At 45.8% G+C, this 23,403-nt stretch overlaps 1 protein-coding gene across 1 annotated transcript in view; it reads left to right on the top strand.

Moving 5' to 3' along the window:
• The window catches only part of gmds (GDP-mannose 4,6-dehydratase), a 128,037-nt gene that overhangs the window by 80,447 nt on the left and 24,187 nt on the right, over positions 1-23,403 (top strand). The window contains exons 8-9 of the mRNA XM_037469429.2: positions 19,627-19,745; positions 20,332-20,428. Of these exons, the coding sequence (XP_037325326.1) occupies positions 19,627-19,745; positions 20,332-20,428 (216 nt within the window). The remainder of the gene's footprint in view (positions 1-19,626; positions 19,746-20,331; positions 20,429-23,403) is intronic.

Raw genomic sequence — 23,403 nt, forward strand, 5'->3', positions numbered from 1 at the left:
TCTGTTCTCCCCCTCTTCTACTCAACTTCTTTTTACCGTCCATGTCTCAGTTTTTCGTATGGATGTTTCCACATATCTGTACTTTTGTCATGTCCATTGATTTGAATCCGGGACACCCAGGAGCAACACATGTCCTAAAATACACAACTTATTTGCCGCTTAGATCTTTTAATGCTAAGATGTTTGTATCGACCATATTTGCAAACTAACTTCATCCGTTAAACATTCCCTGTCATCATGTCCCGTTTTATTTTCCTCCACTCTTGGTCTAAATAAAGAATCGCCCTTTTCTATATCTGCCATGTAAAGCCAACTCTGTGGATCAGATCACGTTTCGTAAAAGAATAGGTTGCTTCAAACGTCAAAACCGAATTGACACGTTGCAGCAATCTTTTCAATGTTTCAACCAAAGCCACAATGTTACCTTAACCTTACTACAGTGGAACTAAGAAAGTCAACCCTGGCTCCAAATCCTGCATTTTATTTAGAACAGCAGTCCATCCACCCATTTGAAGTCTTTCTGTCTTTCTGTACATTATAAGCATGTCCTTCTTCCGACAAAGACATAGTCGGCAACATGTGTTATTCTGGTTCGCCATCAAAAAGTGATTTGCTTTTGTTTCAGCTGCAGCCAAATGCAATCGCAAGCCAATTTCTTAGATTTACAAGCAGCTCGCTTCAGAAACACGCTCGTCCGTGGAACCTCTCCGACTGTCTCAACACATGTGCTTACAACACACACACATGCACCCATGCATACACAGCTGTGCTCTATTACAGCAATGTACAGTAGCCATCTCTCCACCCCTCGCCTGGAGCCCTCTCTGTGACTGTTATTGGAGATGTAGCGCTGCTTCGGGAGCAAGCTCGTGGCGGATTTATATGACACAGGTGCGCGCTCTGCAAACTACTTGTGTACGTACGTGCGTGCACACACTACACGCACACACATGTATATTATCTCTCTCTCTCTCAGGCGGCACGCGAGTAGAGCAGCCCACAAAGACTAGATCTAATGTCAGCCACTTAATGTCTACTCCACTCACAAGTCACAACACACTTTAGGCTTATACGTGTGCACACACTCACACACACACACACAACCGTATGTCTGAACTGCTTAGAGCTGTATCCAAACCAGGCTGAAAGCATCAACCGGCTCCTCTTGTTTCTGCCGCCTGGTTAAACTTCATCTGATTCTGATTTTTGACTTAACGTATTGAATGTGACCAACAAAAAAAAGCCTCCTCTTTTTCCCTCGGTGCCTATATGGCTCCCTTTTGTTCTGGGGGTATGCCAGGCATTTCCTCCGGAGGCCGGAGGTATGCACGGGGCGGGCTCCGTTAGCCCGATCCTCTGCGGCCTAACGGAGGCAGGAGTACCGGGGATACGGTTTCCCTCTGGAAAACAGACAAAGACATTCCAAGGAGGAGCAGCTCGAGTGCCTACACAGCAATATTGTGTGCTTAGGTTTCTGGCCACGTCGACTAAACTCCAGTACCTGTGGATCTCGCTGGGCTCGAGGCTTTGTTGCAGCAAATGTGGCAGCTAATACGCTGGAAATCTATGCCGAGTAAATGGCATCTGAAGTAGTTTGATGCGGCTTTTTTTAAACTGCTTGTGTCCATGCCAGAATGTCTGATGGAAGCATTGTGCGTTTGAAAGCTCCTCCTCCCAGGGTGTTGCTCTTGAGAAATAACATGGATTTCAAGCAGAAAAATGTGAAACGCTTGCCCTAAGGAGATTGCTGCCGTACACCCACGCGTGATTATGTCGTGTCAGACATATGCATCTCGTCAGCCCATCCTGTGTGATGTTCATCCCACTATATTAAAAAAACCGAGGGCTGAGAGGCTCCCTCAGAGCCACATGGTACTGATTTAGCCCGTTATTGGCGATGGCATCGTTTAATGAACAAGCAGGTTGTTTTTAGTTTTTCATGTCACAGGGACAAGGTCATGTTGCTTCAGGGTCTACATCTGGATTTGGGGACAGTCATTTTGGGCTGGAATGTGTGTTTGTTCACTCCAAATACAGCAGCAGCAGAGTATCACGTGTTGTAGATTAGTGTAGAAGTGCTGTACAGCAGAACCACAACAGTGCTTTCATTTTTAATTCATAGTGTGGACATTTGTTTTGATGAAGGAGCAGCAACAGTACAGTAACAACTCAGAAAATACTTTTTTTTTCTGACTGACTCAGGAGGCGAGTTAATAAAATGTAGGCGTTTTAGTCTCATAGAAATCCGTTAAATTAGAGATCAGCACACATGATTATCTATTTCTGAATGAAGGGACAATTTGAATTTCTTTTGGTATGTAAATAAATGTTTCAAAGGCAGTTGAAGCACCGATTTGACTCGTGTTGGTTGTATAGAAGCAAAAGGACTCGTTTTCCCTGTTCTGTGTTTTGGGTAACCGGCCGCAATGCTTCACTTGTGGAGGATAATTACTCATCATATACGTGCTGAGACGATCTCATTGTCACTTTATGGTGATACACCCACTGCAAGCACCAGATAGCAAGGGTGTGTTGTTACATTCTTTTATACAAATGGGAGTCAACATTTGGTTATTGATACTCTGTTACGCTATGTCAAAATAATCCCAAGTGCCAGCATACAAATCAATTTAGGAGTGAACAATGGAGACATTGTTGGATAATTGGTTAATAATAATGGGGTAATTGTGTTTGCCCCGGGGTCCTTCATGCGATGATCCTTGTAGATTCAGGAGGGGAATGTTGTTCGTCTTCAGCCGCGCGCACACACACCTGTGTGATGTCCCTGCTGCAGGTGTTTTGTCAGCTTGTGTTCATCAGATGGTTTATCTGATTTGTTATCATTTTTGGGTGTGTTAGGACTTAGGGACAGAGGGACACGCTGGAGATGCTTATCGGTGCGAACTAATCGCTTCCATGTGTTGTTTTTTTTATTTGGCTCTGCGGGTTCTTCGTTCGAGGCCGCTGGAAAGCCGGCATTTAGCCCCCAGGTGAAAGTTCCACAAGCGGCCTCTGGTGTTTGCACATAGGCTGTCCCGCCGGAAGCAGAGCCAGTCCAGTTGTGAGCTCTCTCTTGTGTCCTTAACGGCGCCCGGGGCTTTTACTGCCTCGGAGCTCGACCGGCTCACTCCGGTGGTCCGCGAGCCTGGGAACCAGCCTCTGTGCTCTCACACACACACACACACACACACACACACACATACACTGAGGTAATAAAAAGAATCACCCAAAAATGACTGGAGATCGCATTTCTTTTTTTCAAAATGATCCCCTTTCATTAGTATTTTGGTAGAAGGCAGAGCTGCAGATTGTGAGTGTGTGTTTAATTCGACCTGGATTATTATTTAACCTAATTGGCTTTTAACGAGGTTTCAACTACAGTACGAAAAGAAGCCGGCCTGGTTCTTTACCACCCACCCACAAGGTCCACTCGAGGTTAACCCCATCCAGATCTACAGCTTTTGCTCCACATCCCCCCCACACCCGACACCACCCACCCACTTGAAAATTATCCTTCTCAAATCTGCTTTCAAGGCATGATAACAATAGAATAAAGCCTTGCCAACGCAGGTCGTACAAGTCTGTAACGTCCCGACATTTGCATAGGCGAAGAATGAAGTCATTTCTGCTCTGAAAACTACTGTAAACCACGACAGGCAACTCGATGTCTTCTCATAGTTATCAGGTAATTCAAAACTCCGCCGCTCATTGCGGATTGACAAGTTTCAGCCATGTTCTCAATGTGGAAGCACTTGATGCTGATGGTGACGGCCATGGAGGCCGTTATGCCCGTTATGGTTTGCGATGGAAATCCGTAGTCAAGAGCGGAGGTCAGCTGGGCGTCGGTGTCAATGCCTCCCTTTGTGCGTAATAAACTCTGAGCGCCACGCGCAAATGGGGAGAGACCCTTTTTTATCAGTCTACTGATAGAAAGAGACAAACCTTTGTTGTCACTCAAGTGACTAAACTGTTATCTTATCAAGACAAAGGATTCTTTGATTATTTAGATGCAGAAAAACACCCTCAGGCAATTGTGTGTGTGTGTGTGTGTGTGTGTGTGAGATAGGGAAAAGATTTCCCAGTAAGAGTTTCGCACCGCGGGGGAAACGCCAAACACTTGTGTTGTTTTTTCGGAGCAGTGCTCCCTGCCAATTGTCGCCAGCGTACAGAAAGTGCTTTTGTTTTGCATCCATCGCTCGGAGGGTGCTCCAAAATGTCAGCACAGACAGAAAGAAAGTGTGTGTGTGTGTGTTTTGTGTTCAGGAAAGAGACCTTTAATGAAAATGACAGACTTCATCGTGCACACATCAGATCACAGTGGCTCTATTGTTCGGAGTCTGCTGGTGGAGATGAATTGTTTAACCCTGTTTTACCACACCGCTGGATTGACTTTAAAGTGTGTGCATGTTTATGATGTGCAGTGTGTGTGTGTGTGTGTGTGCAGGTGCATGTTTTCATTACTCTGAATGTTTATGCGTGCTCATACAGCTGAAATGCTGGAAATTTATGGCGCTGGTTGCCAAGTCCTTTGGCGAGCAGCAGCAGATGAAATATGAAGTGGTTCCACTGATTTATGCAGCATTACTGAGTGCTTGACAGAAGTTTTAGTCGATCGTGATGAACATAGAATGAGGTTGCAGGATAATATTTGCTCGTACACATGGCCACCCACCTGCTGACCGCTCAGCCACTCACCTTTTCTATGGATGCGTTGCACAACAAACATATATAAATATATAGAATCGAGACTGCTGATCATCAGCTCAGGAACGCCACGACTTACCATCATGTTCATAAGAATGTGGGCGTGATAGGGTAACCAAGCACATCTTAATGACATACAATAATAATATAATAATAATAATAGCGGCAAGGATGAAGATTGCCGATTGCGGTGGTGAATTATGAATATTTTCTACGCAGTGTGGACTGGGCGCACACAATCCACAAAGACCCCCATCCAACATTTTGGAGCCACTGTCCTAAAACATAGAGGTCTTTTTTTTTGCCTTGTTCACTTGGTTTTAAACAAGCAGGTTGCTTGTTCTCCGAAACCTCTCACTCTCAGCCCACAACCCCATCCGGCTTTCCCGGGAGGAAGCAGGCTGTCCTCCGAGATGAAGACTTCCTTTAGTGACTCCCACTGCAGCTCCACAGGAAGCGCTGGAGCAGAAGTGTAAGGGCAGAGCTAGTGCACCGTCACTGAGACTGATCCCTTCAGTCCGAAGGGGTCGGTGGCGAGAGAGAGAGAGAGAGGGAGAGAGAGGGAGAGGGAGAGCGGCCGACATTGGTGGGATGGGGTTTGCACAACGAGATTAAAGGGAAGACAGGTGAGAGGGAGACACTGAGAGATGGATGAGTGGAAGAGAGGGAGGAGGCTATAGATGGGGAGGAAAAATATGAATCGACTCCTTTTCTAATGTGCATGAGAAAGTTCCAGGTCTGTACTACGGTACACACAAGAGCATCCCAAAGGCGCCGGATGCTTCTCACTCTTATGTTATTCAGATTTTTTGTTACATTTTTGTTGGCCAGATATCATATGGTTCCGGTCTTAATTTATTTATTTTTTTTAGATTTGCAACACTTACCATTAGCCATTCTTCGCTGATTCCAAAAAACGGGTCATTGATAATGTTATGTTGACTGAATGTAACGGAACAACCTCACATTTTGCAGTTAATCTTCCGAGGAGGAAGTGTTTGGACGCATTTCAGAACCAACAGCGTGCATCTGCATGTCGAAAAGTAAAGGCTTGAATTGTTTGAATTTATTTTTCATTTTATCTGCGGTTATTGAGTCATAGAGTTGTGTTGGCACCTTAGAAACAAAAATTTCCAGATCCTTGAACGTTTTCGGGCCTTGCACCGGCGTGTCACACAAGATGTCTCTGATTACCTCTGCGCGGCTACTGTGCCATTTTAACTTTGTGTGTGTGTTCTGCAGACTTTGAGAACCTCTCTCTCCCCAGAGAACCTTTGACACACATATTGCCATATGTAAAGAATTTGCAGAGGTCAGCATGAACTGCTGAAAATGGCCAAACTTCACCGCGTTATTATCCTTGTACCCCTCTGGGCGCCTGACTGTGGAACGATGTGCAACAACAGCCCTGAGCCTGCAGGGTCCCTGCTGAAAAGCTCCAATACAACCCCCCTCCTCCTCCCCCTCTCTCTCTCTCTCTCTCTCTCTCACTCATAGCCAGGGGTGAGGCATCTGTTTCCTATGCTCAACATGTTGCAGGCGCTGCCTTCAATACACACACACACAAACTCTGTTTACAGTCCGTCTGTCTTATCTTACACATTAAAGGCACATTTCAGAAACACACCTCTGTTGGGCTCATGGGGGGGGGGGGGGAACGCAGTGTCTCAAGGGCCGCGCAGCCACCATGTTTTGATGACACTGACTGGTAATCGTTTGTCCTTTCCAGTTTTATTTGGCACCGAATCTTTGTGCTAATGTCCGGATGTTATTGGCTCCGTATCAACAGCGGCCGCGCTCTCATCTGATCTGCTTTGCCTGCTGTGTGTGTGTGTGTGTGTGTGTGTGTGTGTGTGTGTGTGTGTGTGTGTGTGTGTGTGTGTGTGTGTGTGTGTGTGTGTGTGTGTGTGTGTGTGTGTGTGTGTGTGTGTGTGTGTGTGTGTGTGTGTGTGTGTGTGTGAGATACTGTACTGGGTGGAGTTCTTTTTATTGAGCTCGTGCTGCAACGCCTTGCTGCCTTATCAGTGTTTTGTGTGCATGTGTTTATGATTTTGCCATTGAATCACAATGAAACATATTTGTTTGTATATAATGTGTTTGTATATAATGAGAGAGAAGTTCACATCTGTGTCTATTTTAGGAAATCAAATGAACACAATGAAACCGAAAGTGGAATTCTCTCTGTAGATTGGCATGTCAGGTTTTTCTGAGCAGAACTTCTTCTAATCGTATCTTATGTGATTGAGAAGAAACAGATAATCAGATAATTTTGTGGTATTACTATTTTTTGGAAATCAAGTTCCTGTTTGAAAACAAATTCACTGAAAAAAAACAGGAATGAATATTCCTGCCAAAATCAGGCATTGCGCTAAGCCATCTGTGGTGAGGGATATCGAACATTCGGCCTGGGTTCATGTCGCAGGCGTCCTCAGGTTTCTCTCACTCTCCCTAACGTTTGCCTTCCTCTGCTCATTCCTTATGTCGCAGCTTGTCCTTCTCCGTGACCGCCCTCGTCACCCACTTTTTCACCCAGCTTTTGCGCCTTTTCGTTTCGCCGCGTCCCTCGTTGTTTCTGATTTCCGTATCGGGCCGCGCGCGGTGTTTGGGTCCGGCTGGAAGGACAAGCCTACAGCAGCTGATCGCAGATAGCGGATTTGAAAATAAACTCCCAGAAGGAAACGTGTGTGTGTGTGTGTGTGTGTGTGTGTGTGTGTTTACCTGTGTGTTTGAGGAAATGGCGTGTGCCTGTCATGGCTCCCTCCGCTCCTGCTGCGCTGGGCAGATAACGTTGATAATGTGTCCATAGTCACCCAAAGCACAGATAAGGAGGCTGGAGGATGGGACAGGGTTTAATCTGCTTCTAAAATATTATGTTGTGCTCACTTCATGTTTTGTGAAAATGATGAATGTGCGGTTTCCCAGCTGTCCCCCTCTCACAGTCCCCCCCCCCCCCCGCCCCACTGTCCCCCTCCCCCTGTGACCGTGGACGGTATCAGTGTTGTCCCAGCGTACGGGGACAAGGCAAGCCGTTGTTTTTTGTACCTTCTCTGCCATTTTGTGTTTTTCTTTAATGACGGCATAGTGGGGGGGGCCATACGGTGTGATTGAGTGCGGGCAGCTAAAGCTTGAGCTAATGTCAGAGAAGGATTTTAATTGTGGTAAAATTTAGTCTCTTTGCATTGCTGCTTTACTGCGGAAAATGAACTAGTTTTCCTGTGTGCTGCATAATAGTAAAAAAGGAATATTGGGGACTTTACATACATGCATAGTTGCATTACATAATACATGCAACGCACTTTGGCTCCGGCAGATGGACCAACCTGGACAGGGTATCGCAGCAGGAAACTTAAGGAATAATCAGGAGATGGACAGTGCCATCAAAATGTCGTCAATAGGATTAAAGTCAGAAAACCAAAAGAGAGACAAAGGAGAAAAGCTGATGCACACACAGATGAGATCTGCCCTCCCTAATCAGTCCACCGTGGCCCCCGAGGACGGCGCACCGCGGAGGGCCTGTGGCGTTCTTAAACATGTGACAAAACAGCGTTAAAGTTTACAGGCCTGTGTGTTCACCTGGGGAGGAGTCCCTCCTCCACCTGCACAGGCCTGTGCGTTGCAGTAAGGGGAGAGGATGTAGTTTCACCAGAGAGTCAAACTGGGCTGCTTCACCAAAACACACACACACACACACACGCACCTGCTCTTGATTGTCCAATTTGTAAGCCATGTAGCAGCCGCAGGGGACCATAGCAACAGTAAACATGGTGATAGCATCTCATGTGAGATCACTGCGTCTGGAACAGAATTCTAAGCATAGAGACTGAGCCCAAAGTACGCACGCACACACACACACACACACACACACTTGCACACACTGTGGAGAGGAAAGCAGCCATTGGCCTGAGTGACGGGTGCAGCGGCGTGTTTATGAGCCTTTACAGTGTGAGCAGAGTCTTCCTCTATACTGCTGCCCCTGGTTTCAGCCTGGAGGTCATGTGTCACGGGGTCAGAGTTCAAACCCAACACATGAAGGAAGTCTGGAAATTCACTTTACGGAGAAAGCGTGGACTGACACTTCTACGCTCACTGTGTCCTCTACTTCTGGATTCTCACTTAAGCTCCTCACTTTTATTTTTCACTTCCTTTTGAGTGAATCCCCGTCTCCCTTTTATCGCTTTTGTTCCACAAACAAACATCCCTCATCTCTTCATCTGGTCTCTCAGATTCCAGTTTCCCAGAGCGTTATCTGTTTTCAGTTTTCGTGGAAGGCTATAAATATTTCAACTCCCTGTCTCCTGCTATCAGACTCACTGTTAAATCCAATCTCATCACAATATTACTGCTGATAAAACTTGCGTAAAATTTGCTTCCTGTGTTGTGTATGGTGTTATCTTCACCTTTCACACAGTACGGCTTTTCGGGGAGGAGAAAAGCGGATGAATGCAGAATTGATCATACTCTCCTAAATACTGCCCTGTGATCAATGAAATACAACTGCATCACACTGCAGAGTTTCCCACCTCTAGGCGCCCTATGAGCCTCCATCCTGCAGGCAGTGTGTGGTGCACGCTGCGAGAGATTTGATTAGAAACTGCGTTGGTGTCTCTCTACTCCTGCTGATGTTTCTTTTCCTTCCTGCCTGTTCAAAGAGGGCAAAATAAATAAGTGTTTCTCTGGCCCTGCATCACTCATCACCCTGTTATTGATACCCCCTTCTGCGACAGCCGAGGGGGTGGGGGTGTGTGTGTGTGTGTGTACACACGCATGTGGGATTATGCTGTTAAGTAAAGACCAGAGACCATTATAAAAATGAAATAAGCCTTTCACTTCCTCTTTAGCCCCTGCAGCCACCTATTCATAACTATGACATATGGGGCATAGCTACTATATTTAACTTCTAACTGAACCTGAGTGTATGTGTGTGTTCTTGTCCCCCCCCCCGCCAAAAAGAAAAATGGTAACACGCCCCCGCAAATGTGAGGGCTCCTTTGAGAAATGTGTTTCTGGTGTTCTCACGGCGTAAAAATGACGCTATCGCCGAGTTCCAAGAGCGCCAGCAGCCCGGTCCACCGTGTACCGTGGCGCTGAGCCCAGGCCGCTGTGTGCGCGCTGGTGCGTTTAGGCGCGGGAGCTTGTGTGTGTGTGTGTGTGTGCGCGCTCAGCTTTCCGGCGTGTCCGTTTTAACGTTAAATAGTGAATGACAGTCTTCATGAGAGCAATTCCTCTGGTGAAAACATGGAAATATTGTTTACTGAGGGCTCACTGTTCATGCAGCCAGAGGTCACAGTCCGGTTCAACAGTGTGTGAGTGTGTGCACTTCCCCGTGCATGCAGTTATGTTTAGACGTACAAACACGCTGATGGTATCAAAGGGACGGGTGCTGGCTAAAATGGATGGCTTGAATTTTAGCCGCAGTTGGGCAAGGCAACTTCTTTTTTGATGAATGTGTCAAGATGTCTGATGAAAACATGCCGGAATTGAAGACATAAGTTATGGAAAAATCCAACAAGATGACTCCAGGACCGCTCGTTCTCCGAGATATCACAAAGTAACGGAGGTTCTGCTGAACGTGCTAATGGTGCTAAAGCATTCAGTATTCAAATGAAAATAAAATACAGTCAGTACAGCGATTTACTTCTTTATTTGACTTCCACGTAATTCTCCCTAAATTTACGTCTTAACGGCGCTTGACGCGTATTCAGGAACAACAGATTAAAGACTACAGCTAACTTTGATTTCAAACTTTGCTATCACAGCTCTGATTTTTTTTAGTTGAGAGATTTTCTGCTCTTGCAAAGAGTGCATCCTTTGCGTTTTACCTGCCATTTGAATGAGGAAAACCAAACAACAGCTAAATCTAAAGCTTAGATGCTTGGTGTGGGATTGGATTTATTCGAGGTCACCCAATAGGTTTATCCCCAAAAAGTCTATGTGCTGATAGGAATGAAAGAAATGCTAAAGGTCCCGCCCGAAAAGTTTGAAAAGTAATTACGTGCTTTAGTGATTCCATAGCTTGTTGGACGACACTGGTGAACCTTCGCCGTAGCTCTCTGTGCAGATATGATGACACAGGACCACGCTGTGGAAAGCTGCAGCTCCTAGCTGCCAAGTAACGGTTCCAGCATTGGACTTAAACCATAAATTCTAATAACGCTGGTTTACAGATTAATCAAACAAGATTGTGTTAATAGTGAGCCTCACTGAACGCGTGTTTACATTGTGTTTTCAAATGTTTGCCTGTTTCTTTTCAACTCGTCCTTCCTTCGGACACAGTCCAGATTTACCGTACTGTGAAGCAGCACCGTGTGAACAAAAATGATTTTGCCCTCACTATGAGCTCGACCACGTTTTGGGAGAACAGGGCCGGGGGCGGCGGCGGGGGGAGAAACGGCATCCTCTGAGGTCAAAGACCGCCGCGAGGCCCGGGCCAGCAGAACGGCGTCAGAAGGGAAAGAGACGGCGCGGGGTTGCGGTCGTCTCTGCGTCAGGCCTGGCCACGCTGCAGCAGCGCGTGTCCCTGTGTGCGTACGCTCGGCCGGGACGACATCCGGCTGTAAATATAGCCGACCCCGTCCAGACAGGCTGTCTGACAGGGAAACACGCTGCAGTCTGTGACTTTTTTTGGTCGAAACGCAACAGAAAAGAAAAGGAGGAGGAGGACGAGGAGGGTGTGTGTGTGTGGGCGGAAGGGTGGGGGGGGGGGGGTCTAATAATTTCAACCATCTCTAAAAATAGGGGGCTCAGTAAGAGGAGAAAAAAAAAAACTGGTTCTGCTAAAAATCACAGCTCCACAGCAGCCATTTGGATGATGAGTGTTCCCTGAGGTGGAGCCTGGGAAAGTTAGCTGTGTGTGTGTGTGTGTGTGTGTGTGTGTGTGTGTGTGTGTGTGTGTGTGTGTGTGTGTGTGTGTGTGTGTGTGTGTGTGTGTGTGTGTGTGTGTGTGTGTGTGTGTGTGTGTGTGTGTGTGTGTGTGTGTGTGTGAAAATATCAAGGTGCCTGTGTAAATGTAGACCCTGATTTAATGTTTGAGGCTTGCTTACATGTATCGTTTTTTGGGGGCTGATGGGTCCCGGTCCGGTCCGGTTGGGCCCGTCCTGCTTTAGCCCAATTTGTCCCGGTCTAGTCTGGCTCGTAGTTCTGCCAAATCCACCCCTGCCCTTTACTGACTCACTGCAAGATCATCAGGGATTGTGGGACGCAGGCGGACGCAGGCATGAACGAGCTCTGTCCTTATATGAGAAAAGAGACTCCAGTCAAACACAAAGTCACATCAAATATGTTGGAAAAGGAAAACTCCTGGAATGTCAGCTCACCACTCTCCATTTCAGAGCTTTTAATTCACTTAACATGTGCCCCCCTCCCCTGACTGCCTGTTGAAAGGCTGCTGGCCCCCATTGTGCTGTAACAGAGATTCATTTGTTTTTTTACAAACTGGGTTTATCGGCAATGGTTCATAACGCATGGTAAGACTTAGTCACTGAGCCTGAGACAGAATGTCTCTGCAGGCTCAATTTGAGCAGCATGTGACTTTTGCGTTGTTATGTTGTTATGGGCGATGAGGAGCGTCACAGGAACCCCGGTTTAATGCAACATCATTTCATGGAGTAGTCCAAAGACCTGCTGCGCATGTCGTGTCGTTATTTGACACTAATGCCTCGTTACAGTGCAAGGTTCGCCTCGACTCTCCACGTCTTTCCTTTTTATTTATTAGGGTTAGGGTTGAGATATTAAAAGATATTCAGCGGATCGCCGCGGCGTGAAACTGCTGTGGCATCACAGAGACACTTTGGGAATCCTTTACCTCTGCAACAAACTTCCCCACTTGTACAACCTGAGGCGTGGCGTAGTTTTGCAGCCTATAACATTTGCAGCCTATAACATTTTTTTTCAAATCTGGGTAACAAAAAAAACAACTTTTGTTAATTAAAAACCAAACAAGAGCACAGTTGAGATGCACGTGACTCTGTGTAATCATGACTTATTTTCTGTACAATACAGAGGCAGTACTAAGTGCTGTTTTAAATGTTTCATTTCATATGTAATTGAAAATATATATATTAAGAGTACAACATACAACAATATTAGTAGTGACTTGTTTTTCAATTTTAATTCCAGACGCTTTTATTAAATACACTTTTCACTTTGATTAGTATTATTATTCTGGTTTAGTCTGCTGCAAAGGGCTTTGAATCCCTTCGCCTCAAAGCCGCTGCGTAATGTTTGTATAGTTTCCATATCCGGCCAGTACCTCAGATTGGGTGCAGACACCAAAAATAATAACCTAGTTTTGCTGAATATAATCTTCTTTCTAGAGAAAAAAAAAGTGTCTAAAGTTAAACACATTTCCTGATTTAGGTTCTAAAATACCAACGCGATACCAAAGTTTGTTTCAATTTGTTGTTTCTTAACACATTCTGGTCGGTTCTCAAATAATATTGGGTTTAAGTGCCCATCCACAGAAAGGACAAATGATTCTGCCTCCAGCCCCAACCCTGCTGTGTCACAATGTTTGTACTGATATGGGTTGTGTGTCAGCGTTGTGTTGGCAGCGCTGTGGAGTCGTTACGTGATATGCAGTTCAGAGTGGCAGGGAGTACTTATATCCACATCTTGTTAGAGTTTCAAACGCCGTATGTGTGTGTGTGTGTGTGTGTGTGTGTGTGTGTGTGTGTGTGTGTGTGTGTGTGTGTGTGTGTGTGTGTGTGTGTGTGTGTGTGTGTGTGTGTGTGTGTGTGTGTGTGTGTGTGTGTGTGTGTGTGTGTGTGTGTGTGTGAAGAACTTTGTGTGAAAAGGTGTGTGTATCACAGCAAGGACGCTCAAAGAACAAAAGGATCCTTTGAGAGCAGAATGTCAGAGGAAGCTGTCAGACGTGTCCATTCTTCTCTAATCCGGTGTTTGGGATTATCCTGCACGGTTGTGGAATGCTGTCCGACACACAGACAGACACACTCACAATGTGATGTCCGTCACTCACATGTAACCTCATACAGTCTCTGATCGCTCAGGTGGCAATGAATGCGAAGTGTCCGTGTGACACGTGCAGCTTTGGCCCCGCCTCTTCTGTCCAACAGGCCCGGTCGGCTGGACATTTCCTATGTGAGTACGCAGACACAGGTGACAATGCAAAAACATGGCACGTCGCATGATTGTAACATATAACAGGTAACTTTTACAAATGTACATATTTGGCTTGGAACGCAATCAGCTCACAACTCTGAAACCGTAAAGAACTTCAGGTGAAACTTGTTCAAGACACTAATGCTTGAGCTCATATTTGTTGAGGTTGTTAATGCCCATAATTGTTTATGTTGTGCTTTAGTACAGCCAAACAAAGTGACCTGAACCACTGTGGACACATTTAGATTGTAGACGAAAGGAAAACCAGACACTAAAACACACATACACACACACTTACTTTCAGTTTAAATAAAGCTCTCTGCCACTCCTGCAATATGTCGCTGATATCTGAAGGAGTCCATTATGTCCTCGTTTTGGTACTATAAAAACTACATTTCACCATGTTCATCCTAAAAAGCAAGATAAATGTTGTTATGTGCAGCATATCCACTTTGAACCACATTATTGTTTTCAGCCATGAAACGTAGTGTTGATGTAAGGCCCAAAGTGAGATCATGTTTTCCAGCCCTTTTTTGGACATGGTTCTACTTGTTATGAATTGGAAATCAATTTGATGTTAAATATGTAAACATGGGGACAATGGGAGGAAGTTATCTGGCCTCATTGTGGTATCTGCTCTTGGGCCTATGTACTTCTGGAGTGGTTATTTGCCTAATCTCAGTACAAGATGTTTGTGTCATCGCGAGGCCTGACCGGCATCACAGCTGTGAGTGCCCGTCATTAATCTCATTATCGGCGCTTTGCCGCCCCAAGGTGCGTCCATTCAAATCTCCCCCCCCCCTCCCCCCCCCCCCCGACATAAGAGCACTTTTCTTATTATTTTCCAAGCGTTATTATTCTTGTCTGGCAGCTGTGCTAGCATGTTGTGGAACAGCGCTGAGTACCTCTTGAGCTACTAATGATGTGGAAAAGCCGGGCCTGGTCGGGTCTGTAGAGGAGAAGATATGAACCGGCAACCTCTCCAAAACTCTTCTGAGAGAGTCTCTGTTGAAAAGAGTCAGGCAGACTCACATGGCTGTAGGTGATCATGTAGATTTACTGTATGCAGCAATCTAAAGGAGTGCTGGCATGTGTGCGTTTTTCATGGTTTTTTATGTTAAAGCGGCTTTGTCGTATGTTTGCATTTGTGAGAGAGTCAGGCCATGTGTGTGTGTGTGTGTTCATGGCCACATGTGGGTATGTGTCAACATGTGTGTGTGTGTGTGTGTGCGTGTGTGTGTGAAACCCCGGGGTTAATGGCATTAGCAGGCTGTGATTGGGGCTGATGGCTTTCTGCGACCATAATGGCAGCTCTATTAAGTGTTTACCTTGAGCCATTCCACATGTCAGCTGTAGTCAAGCAGCCAGAGACGGAGGACCGGGGAGCTGCATCAGCCTGGGAAGGCGAGACACAGAGCTGGGGGGAGGCGGGGGGGGATGCAGGGGTCAGTTGGCTGCAGAGGAGGGAGGTCCTTGGTCATTGTGGTTTGATGGGTTTTCTGTACCAGGAAATCAGGAAATATCCACCTCGCTTAAAAACAACAACATGTATTTTATCTATTAAAATATGTTGCACACGGGAGGAATTACTGCCCAGGGATTGATGAACGTTGACATTCTCGCACATGTTGGGCACAAGCGGCACAGAGTGTGGTGCCTGAGACGGTAGTTGTGCAGCCGTTGGTATCATCGTGGTGAGAGTGCAATGCGTGACCTTTACAGAAGTATTGAGTCAGCAGACGCCTTTGGTTTGTACCAGGGATTTTCCCGCAGACTAGTAGCTTTGGTTGTGCTCTACCCGACAGGGGCATATGGAAAAGATTAAATATAATACATATTCAGAAAAAAGTGCCCCGCCACTACAGCTGAATACTGGAGCAACCAACTCCTACTGTATTAAAGACACTGTTTCTGTGCTCCATCAAATGAGCTGATTGGTGACTGGGATGTATTCATGATTTTTATTTCAACATTAATATTTTGAAAATGATAAACCACTTAGTGAATATTAAAGCTTTACTCAGATATGTTGTAGCAGGTTTCCATGTTGTCACTTTACCGCCTTATTCCTTTAAGAGATTTTTTTAAACCAATAAAAAGATTACAAAAAGAAGAACTTAACTAGTGAAAGATATATTACCTGAAAGATTAAATAAACTAGAGAGGTATATGGTCGTTTTTATTATAACACAAGATAAAATTATATTGACCAATCATTTTGGACTAGTTAAATAAAATTATCTTGGAGGAATAAAAATCCTCCACATTTTATTTATAAAGTATATATAATTATTGTAATTTATAATATCATATTGCCTAAGAAGACACTCGTCCACAAAGCTTAACAAGATCTATTTGAACGCCCTGGTCGTCAAACTGACAAAGATGGCAAAAATGTACATGCAAACATATTTCAAAACATTCCAACTCATAACATCATACACATTTTATACTACCCGGTGTTTCTTCAGTCTCTGAACAAAACACAGCATTTGAACTTTGCTCACCAGGAATCCCCTCGTGTGCGTCACAATGTAATTCAGGTAGATGGGGTTGCGGGCGTCGCCCCCTGAGCTGGACCGGAGAGCGACGTGTGTGATGGGGGTCATCCTGTGGCCATGTGAACAGGAAGGTGCGGGTCCAGCGTGAAGGGCTGAACCTCTGAGCTGTTTATCAGATAGCTAATGAAGCAAAGCGATCCGGAGAAAGGCGCGGGGGGGGGGAGGACACAGGGGCCAGCAGAGGGAGGGAGGGAGGGGGGGGGACAAGAGAAAAGGGAGGCGGAAAGGTAAAAAAAAAGGAGGAAGAAGCCGACTGATGTCAAAGAGAGTGAGAAAAAGATGCGTAAATTGTGGGAATACCCGCAGTGGAGCCAGCGCTCCCCCCCTTAGCTGTCATGAGAAGAGGAATGCACCACGTCTCCCATGATTTCACTCCGCTTTATTCCCACTGCAACCAGCAGAAAAGCACTCTTCATATTATTTCTCACATTGCCTGGTTAGAAATCAGGGGCCATATCACTCAGCTCCAGCCGTAAACATTTTCTCTGGCCGCGAGAGAGAAGCCGAGCCGCGTTCCCAGCTCCCATCATCACAGCCTTCCAGTTTACTGCCGGCCACACATGCATCAGATGCTTCATTACAAGTCCAAATAATCACAACGTCATCACGATCAAAACAGTTTAACAGTTTACTTGTCCAGCGTTTGATATCTTAGCGTTTCCTCTGATAATTAATCCTGCTCGTTTTGAAGATCTGGTTGTTTTAAAATGCCAAGATGTGGATCAGACTCTGATTAAATCCTCAGGATATACATCCATGACCTGTATGGTTTATTATTACTGGAAAAGTATATTGTAATCTGTCGGGCTGGAAGTAGTGATTATTTGTATTTTTGATGAATTCTTTTTGGATGAAGTGATTGATCTAGAAAGTTACCAAAGCAACAATCTTGTTTTGGCTGGTTAAAAATCCCAAACCAAATGATGCTTCTTTGGCAATGCAGATTTTGGTTAGTTGGCGCTCTACTTTGTTTGTTTTCAATGGATTATTTTGAAATGACATAACTACATCAACCAGCTAAGTAATGTATTTTTTTGGGACTAGTGCTAACGTATTCTCTTATGTGCTAAAATTCTACTGTTCAAGGGAAAAAATGACCTTTCCATCTAGTTGTTCTGTTTTCCATGTAGTTACCGGTGCAGTTTGCTGTGGAGACCATTTTCTATGAGTGCATCCAGGTCCTGTTCATCTCGTGCACTCGATGGGACGTACAAGTGTGGGAACAATTGGGAGGACAGATCCTGATGGTGCTCTAGACTTAGAAAAGTTGAACATGCCTGGATTCATGTTTTTCACTGTCAGTCCTTGACGAGGTGCTATTATTGGCACATGCAGCAGTGTGAGAATCTGGTGTGTTCATCAGGGGCCGCAAGGTGAGGGGGTCAGGCTCAGGGGAGCCATCAGTGCTGAGCGGTCAGTTGACCCCGAACGATCCTGAGATAGGATGGCCTCGCCCCCTCCCCCCCCCACCCCCCCGAGGAGGAGCATTCCTCGCTGCTAGTGGTTGTTATTCATAGCGCAGCCCCCCCGAGCCTCGTTGCCATGGTCACAGGTCCAAATTTTGCTTATCTACAATACGTTTGAACGTAAGGCGGTTGCAGTTAAATGTAAACTTTGCGTTCAACGCGTCTGATGGCCGAAGTGCCTAGAAAATACGATGTCATGGTCCCAAGAAGATCATTTCTTATCTGTTGCTTGTGCGAGGTCAAAAGGTCAGGTGTCATCTCAATTACGTTCATCCCAATATTTTGGAGACACCTGACCTTTCCTCTTGCACCCCTGTATGTCACAACTTGTTATATCTACATTTAATGGTCAGTTGAATGGCAGTGGATACTTTCATGCTGTCACGTGGATGAACCCTTCGTAGAATCCCTCCCTTTTCTTTGTTGGGTGCCAGGGACACAGCTTGTGTGGGACGCTACTTAAAAGTTTGTGTTTTTGTTTCTGTAAAGGACACACCTATGAGTACTGCTACAGAGGGAACCAATAATGTGCTAAATGGGCTCAGAGAGACAGCCAGTCTGTCCAGCTGCATCACATAACACATCCTGATGTGGCCGGATGGAACCGATTCTCTTTCTCTCTCACACACACACACACACACACACACTGTTCAATGCAAAACCAAGTAGAGCCCATAAACAGCGCTGGTGCAATCCTCTGAGAGCGACAACCGCAAAGTGTTAACTTCTGTAGAGGCGCCAAAGACAGCCACTGTGTGGCTTCCAGCACCTGATGCAGTTATCTTTGTTTTCAGTTCCATCATCCTGTGTTATGGACTCATCTCGTTTGAGATATTAAGGGGAAGCACTATGTTGATATTAAACTTAAATAAACGTAAATCCAATGAAAGTGAACTTGCTTTCGATTCCACTGCACGTTTTTTTGTCACTGTTCAAATAGTTGTACTAATATAATAATAATAATGACGTTTCAAACAGTGATGACAGGACCTACCATACACAGTGGCACCTGCCCATCAGTAACTAACATTCAGTCAGTGCTTGGTGTCTTGCCCAAGGACACATCGGCATGCGACCCTGCTCCTGAATGTATGTATGTATGTAATACTGTGCATGTGTGCCGATATGAGCGTTTGTCCGTCCGTCTGTCTTTGTGCTCTCAGAGTCTCCTCGAATCCGGCTAGACGAGCCAGAGGTCAGCAGCTCTGACCGGCTGGCTCTGGTTCACTATAAATATTTTGGATCCAGGAAGAGTCCCCCCGGCTGACTGTTTAATACGGAGCTGGGTCCATTAAGCGATTCCGACTATCAGCTTTCACTGGGGTAAAAAGGCTAATCGAAATACTGCCCGCCTGCATCAGGGAGTCAGAAACACAAGCCAGGATGTGACGCTGCTGTTCTTTTATTCTGGGAGTTTCTCCTCAACTCCTTCTTTGCGCCTTCTCTTAACGTGTGTTATTTAAAGCGGTCGGACCGAGCCTGTTGTGTGTGTGTGTGTGTGCGTGTGTGCGTAGGTGCGCTCTGTGTGTGCCCGGCGACACATTGGGCCTGTGGGAGCACTCTGCGCTCCTTTTCCCACGGTATCTGTCCCATGAGCCCCTGCGGTGACGTCAGAGCAGAGGTACGGGCGAGTGCCCCGCTCGGGGGGGTCGCAGGTTCACTTCCTGTCTGTCAGGACCAGGCCAGCCGGGGTCCAGCGTGGAGCTCTGAACCGTCCTCATGATCGACCCAGTCGTTTAACCTCTGTGCCCCTTCCCCTGTCTCTCCGTCTCTTTCAGGCCATGTGGCTGATGCTGCAGCAGGAGGTGCCGGAGGATTTCGTCATCGCGACGGGGGAGGTGCACAGTGTGCGGGACTTTGTGGAGAAGGCCTTCAAACATGTGGGGAAGACCATTGTGTGAGTGGATGCACACGCACACGGCGCCGTTCCAGACATTTACTGAGTTGTTTTTTACTTTCCAAAACGTTTTCAGTCTCATCACATTATCGTGAAGGTCACAGCGTGAACTCACAGAGAGGCTCTATGCAGAGTTTGAGACGTCTGTCATAGATAACTTATGATCGCTTATTATTTCTTAACTGTTTCAAACTTTAAAAACAATCCAGAGGCGAGGCAGCAAAACATGAGGACCAAAATTCCTCTTACATAAAAAGGAAATAAATGTCTTACTGTTGGTCCAACGGCATCCGTGCAGCCAGCAATGTAACAGGTCCCATGTGTGAAAGGAGCTATAATTTTAGCAGCCTCGATCTCCCGCTCAGTGCCACGTCTCGGTCCCCGCCTCTCTCTCACCCCTCACTCACCTCCTTGTTGTGTCCTGGAAGACACTGACATGTTGGAGACAAAGACAGGTCGCATGTTTTGTCTGCACGAGACGTTAAAGAAACAAACTGCACGAGAAATGATCAGAGGAGACGGAGAGAGAAGGACAGCTGAACCTGCCAGCAGCTGTGGGAAAATGCTCAAAGGTGTGTCTTTCCAGGTGGGAGGGAAAGGATGAGCAGGAGATTGGCCGTTGCCAGGAGACGGGAGTGATCCATGTGAAGGTGGACCCTAAGTACTTCCGTCCTACCGAAGTGGTGAGTCTGATTTCTCTTGTTTCTCTTTTAACGTTTGTTTCATGGGTTCATCTTTATTGTTATTATCGTTGTCAACAGTTGTTGTTAATATTAACTCTAGTTAACACACTTACCACGACCACCATGATCTTCTCACCTAATACTTTTTTAATCTGTAGGAAACAGATGAACTAAGGCCAAAGCTAACTTGCTAGTTAGTTATTGACATCCTGAGAAACATTCTGGTGGCTCTCCATGTCATGTTATAGCTGTTATATTTTATTATTGCCTATATCTGCTCTTTTTGGGCGCTTGTTTCTGCTTTTTCATCAGCTGTGCTGTTCATCATGTCAGCAAACTGCTGCCTAATGAAGTTGGTCTTTTGTAATAATAGGAAGATCACATTCATAGAACATAGCACATATTTCCTCTTCTATATATGTGACTTTGACACGAGTGTTACATGTGATTGTGTCTGAGACCATACACTCATCAGCTGTAACGGGTCGAGTTGACAGCCTCGGACTGCTTTTAGCATACTGTTGAGCTTCTTCAATGTAGGCTAAAGCGAGGGCGTGTGTTTCTGCAGTACGATAGAATGTTATGTTTGTCTCTGTTTGTGTCACTTAGTGCTCCAGTGTATAACGGCAGTGAGTGTCAATCCACCCCAAACATCTGAACCAGGGTTTCATCCGAGGCGTGAAGTGTCTCTGATATTTGGGAGGTCCTTCCCTCATAGTCGTGGGCCCCGGGGTATTGTGGCTGCTCCCCCGTTGGAGGGTGTAGGGTTACCCAGGGGTGTCGTGGCCGAGATTAGCCGTCAGGTTCTCAGTTTAAAGCCAGCAGCTCCCCTCTGCTGAGCTTTGGCCTCGCAAGATTAGGGCTGAGATCCCATTGAGTGATGGCGGAGGATTAGCAAGGAGTCCCTGCGGACTGACTGCTGAGGCGATGGAAGCGCCGCTCACACACCTGGACCTGTGTTCTTTGTGCACCAAGGCTCCTCGAGACACTGGTCGAATGGACAAACTGTTTTGTGTCTTTCGCCAAGAGCTTGTTGCGATTCAAGGACAGATGGGCTACACACTCCATAGTGCTGAGGCCTGCCCGACCTAATTGAGCAACCCAGTAGGCAAAAGAGCTGAAACTAATTCCAACAACCACTTACAGACTTAAGCAGCTGATTATGTTTTTGAAGGTTGCTGAAAGGTTGTAAGGTTTTGATTTCAGGCCATAACAAAACAATGCCTCTGTGGAGATTTATGATCAACCTGAAATATGCCAAATGTCTTTGTTTTATAGATTATATTATAAATGTTTTTCCTTATGGTAAAACTAAGTGTTGTCTACAGCACACCAAGACGCATTTAATTGTTCCAAAGAAAATGAAACATTCCTTCACATTCACTGCAGCAGAGAAGTAACCTTGCTTTTGTCAACGTTCGTCAGACGTTACAGGTTCCGATTGACCGATGATGTGATTATTTTTGTTCAACAAAAACCAAAAGACATTGAATTAACATTGAAAAAGATCTGTCAATAGCAGATTTCCCATTTGACAATCTGAAACTAATGTTTTGCATTTATTCTCCGCTTCCTACTTCGCACTTTGCTGACTGAATTAGTGAATTAGGCAGAACAAGCTGTAGCTCGGAGGGAACAGGATAACGAGAGCGAAACGGGTCAATTACAGCAGGCGATTTCTCTGCTCTGTCTCACTGTCTACTTCTTTCTGTGGTTGGGGTTAAAGAGACTAAAGAGTGTTTAACCTCTGACCCCTTCAGACAGGAAGTGAGTGACACCGGGCTCACAGCTCAGCATTTTGGCTCTCCTGAAGTGGAAATACCTGTCATCAAGTGCTTGTGCGTGTGCATGTGTAACCTTCTGTTTTTGTGTTCAGTCTTGTGCGTCTGTGTGTGTGTGTGTGTGTGGCCTTTGTGTGTGTGTGTGTGTGTGTGTGTGTGTGTACGTTAGAAGAGCGAGTCCTCGGGCTGTGTGCTAATATATATGTAATTCATCATTATCCCTGTCAGTGTGTGTGTTTGACACAAGCTCATTTATCTCCCGAGCCCCTTGGGACAGGGGCGAGGAAGCAGGGCGGGGCAAGAGAGGGGTTAAATATGCAGGTATGCTGTTTTTCTGTGTAAATTTGGTAAACAAAGCCATGAGGCTGTAGAGGTGATGGCAAATTTGCCTACGTGGGTTTTGGAAACAGAAAAAAAAAGAAACCACAGCCATTTTTTTTGCAGAACGTCCCGATTGAAAGGTGTCCAGGTTGTTGCGACTAAACCTGCAGCTAACTGCTCCAACTGGCATGGCTGCTGTTCGTTCCCATTGAAATGCCTTTGCGCAGCTGTCAATCACACTGTGGGGGTTTTGCCAGCAGGGAGTTTTAGCCCAGGTGAGCGGCCTCTGCCTGCGTTTTGCAGAGGCGTGTTATGCTTTGGTCGTTGTGATCATTCTTGGTTGCCAGGCGACACCCAGTGCTCTGGCTGTGGACATCACATGGTTTCCATCGGCCGGTTCTCACGGTTGGGTTTAGACCGTGTTGAGAGATGCACGAGGCTGGAACTACAGCAATGCTGATCTTGATAATCGAATAGGAACGACATTACAGATGAATGAGGATCCGCAGTGCTTCAGGGTGTGTACGTGCATTGTTGTTTTGCCGTCATATGTCGCTGAACAACAAACAAACTGAAAGTAAAGTGCGGTTTTAAGGGCGCTGCAGGGGGATTTACACGAGTTCCATTTAAAAAAGAACAAAACTGGCCATAGAGGCAAACATGCCTTTCGTTTAATCCTTTAACGTCAAACAACAAAAATGCTAAATGCTACACTTTCTGATGCAATGGTTGTGAGCCCATCTTTAGAGAAACGCTCGAGTCAAAACTACAACTACTACTAACTTCATGAGCTAACAATTGTAATGCATGTATTGCGTCAATCCTTTCTGGTGACATCTTTATGACATCATTCCGGTTATTTTATTGTCCGGA

Source organism: Pungitius pungitius, chromosome 7, assembly GCF_949316345.1.
Source record: "Pungitius pungitius chromosome 7, fPunPun2.1, whole genome shotgun sequence".
In the NCBI taxonomy this organism is placed as follows: Eukaryota; Metazoa; Chordata; class Actinopteri; order Perciformes; family Gasterosteidae; genus Pungitius; species Pungitius pungitius.